Raw genomic sequence first — 2,738 nt, forward strand, 5'->3', positions numbered from 1 at the left:
GGTACCCCCCTTTTTACAACTTGACATAAATAAAGACCCACGAAGCTCTGCCAAGGTCATGTATGCAGCAAATAAGCTGAAAAACGGACCAGCTCCTGGCATAGACGGATCCCAGCAGAAATAGAAGAAATCCCGGCCAAAATATTAAATAAGCACACGCCTCTATGTGTGGATCGCCCTTTTCACCAATATATGGAATATAGGGAAGGTTCCACGTGAATGGACCCAGGGGATATTGGTGAAGATCTTCAAATAGGTAGACACAATGGTGTGCGATAATTCGAGAGGTATCAACCTTCTTCCAGTACCGTGCAAACTATTGGCTTCCATTATATTGTACTGGATATGAGAGGTACTAGATACAAATCTGCGAGAAGAGCAGCATGGTTTTAGAACCGGTAGATTGTGCTGTGACTTGATATTTGTACTGAGAACGCTTGTCGAGGAATCAAAAGAGTGGAACAACAAGTTATATCTGCTGTTTATTGACTTCGAAAAGGCGTTTGACTCATTTGACCGAGAATACTTGCGGAGAGTCCTTAAGTATTATGAGGTGCCAGAAAGACTAATGAGCGTGATAATATCCCAATACGAAGAGACCGAGTGCTGCTTTAAGACCGAGAATGGCACAACCAGATTTTTCAAGATAATCTCTGGTGTGTGTACTTTCCCCATTTTTTTGTAATTATAAAGGATTACATATTAAGACGAAACTCTGGATATGGGGTAAAAGTAAGCAGCAAGCAACTCTGTGATTTAGATTTCACGGATGACGTAGTCTTGCTAGAAGATTCTAAACAGAGGTTGCAGCAGCTACTTGACGCAATTACAGAAAATGCAGAAATGTCGGGCTAAGCATAAACGTTAAAAAATCAAAGAGCATGTCCATCACAAGCTCACCGCTTGTTCTGCATCACAAGAATACAAGTCTAGAACAGGTGAAGGACTTCAAATACCTGGGTAGCTGGATCGAATGTGATGGTGAAATAATGACCGAGATCAAGCGCAGAATTGATCAGTCAACTGGAGCTTTCAATAAACTTAAGCCCATTTGGAGAAGCAGCGTATTCCTTGGGACTGAAGCTACGTCTCTTCAGTAGCAATGTGCTCTCCATACTCCTCTACGCTAGTGAGTGCTGGAAAATGAATCAGCAGCTCGAAAAGAGAATTCTTACAATTGACAATATGTGCCCGAGGAGAATTTTAAACTTAAGTTGGCAACAGAGAATCAGTAACTTTGAAATCCGGAATAAAATGAGACAGTCTCTCATTACTGCTGTTCTGAGGAAGAAGAGGTGGTCATATTTAGGCCATATACTCCGCATGAAAGAATACCTCCTTCCTCAGACATCTTACGACTGGGAACAAGGTGGCAGAAGACGAGATCGTCTAAAGAGCCCTTTGCGGCGAACTTTTGATCGAGATCTGAGGACGGCTGAGGTCTCGTTAATATCTGAATGGGAAGATGTCGCCGCTGCAGCATTGCTTCATGACGAGAGGAGAGGCTTTGTCGACGCCCTGTGCGCCACTAATGGCTCAGGAGGAACTAAGTAAGTAAGTAAGTATTCTACTCTGAAGTCTTCCTCGCAATCACTTGAAATACTAAAGAAGTTTGTATACTTATTCATTCGTTTCATTAGCTACCTTCACAGCACCAAGGGAGACATCTTGTCCTTAAATTTTTTTTTTTTTTACATTCATTTTAAACATCTTGCTTTCAAACTTAAGGAAGCTTTCCAAAAGCCAATAAAATTTACTGTAAACAATTTCGATTAAAAACCTTCTTTTGTCATTAATTTTAGTTTGTGAACTTTTCATTAATAAAATACTTTTGGTCAATTTTGAGCAAGAGACTACTCACCTTTGACGTATTCAATAAAAGATTGCACAAAACTTTGCGTTTTACTATTTAATTCATACGTGTAAGATCAATAGGTCCCTGAAATACAGTTTATAAATTTTTTTCAGTCTTTTGAATTTATCATCAAATCATGTTACTTTTAATGTTAACCAATTAATTTTTAAGTACCAAGGGCAGTGAAATTAAAATTTCACTATTTAAATCAGTTAAGTGGAAATTTATACAACCATATATATCTATGGAAAATTAGGAAAATCGGTATTAAAATTTTTAACAGAAAAGACCTCCATATGTAGTTCTCGGTGGCAGCGGCAGCCAAATTTAAAAAAAAGGTGGGTAAAAATCAGCCAAATTAAGCTAGAAAATATGCCATCAAACTTGTTAAGAAGCTGTAGCTTTCTTTTGAAGGTCTGGTGGTCTTTGGAAATCAACAAACTGTTGATGTTTAATTTTTACAAACGGAAAGCATTTTCAAATTAAACTAGTAAGTTTTATTTCTTTATTTTTATAGTTCAACATGACAACACTGACAAAAACAAAGGAACTGCCCTAAAAACTTTGTTATTTTGAAACAACCATGAAAAATCGTAGAAAATTGCTTTTTTATTGGATGAATTGAAATTTTGTATGGATCGCAATTCTCATGTATAAATATATCTAAGAAGGGTTTAGGGGGGGGGGGGAATGCTAATACTTGGAAGGACTTTGCGCTTTAACGCTTCAGTGTCTGGGTTAGTTTGTACGAATGTAAGTTAGTATGTTAGTCTCGTATCAACAACAAAAAATACATATTGCAAGCGAGTTTTTAGTGGTGAACGGACACTTGTGAAGTGCATTTATTTTATAATGATAAACTCGAATCTGATTGTATTTAATT

General features: G+C 37.5%; 1 protein-coding gene across 1 annotated transcript; it reads left to right on the forward strand.

Moving 5' to 3' along the window:
- The first annotated feature begins 1,143 nt into the window (after window positions 1-1,143).
- On the forward strand, window positions 1,144-1,554 carry LOC148952376 (uncharacterized). The gene has a single exon (XM_089089196.1). It carries the CDS (start codon window positions 1,144-1,146, stop codon window positions 1,552-1,554), a length of 411 nt encoding a protein of 136 aa, XP_088945322.1.
- Window positions 1,555-2,738: the final 1,184 nt, after the last annotated feature.

Source organism: Artemia sp. Qi Xiang Cuo, chromosome 5 (assembly GCF_049724085.1).
Source record: "Artemia sp. Qi Xiang Cuo chromosome 5, ASM4972408v1, whole genome shotgun sequence".
NCBI classification, from domain to species: Eukaryota; Metazoa; Arthropoda; class Branchiopoda; order Anostraca; family Artemiidae; genus Artemia; species Artemia sp. Qi Xiang Cuo.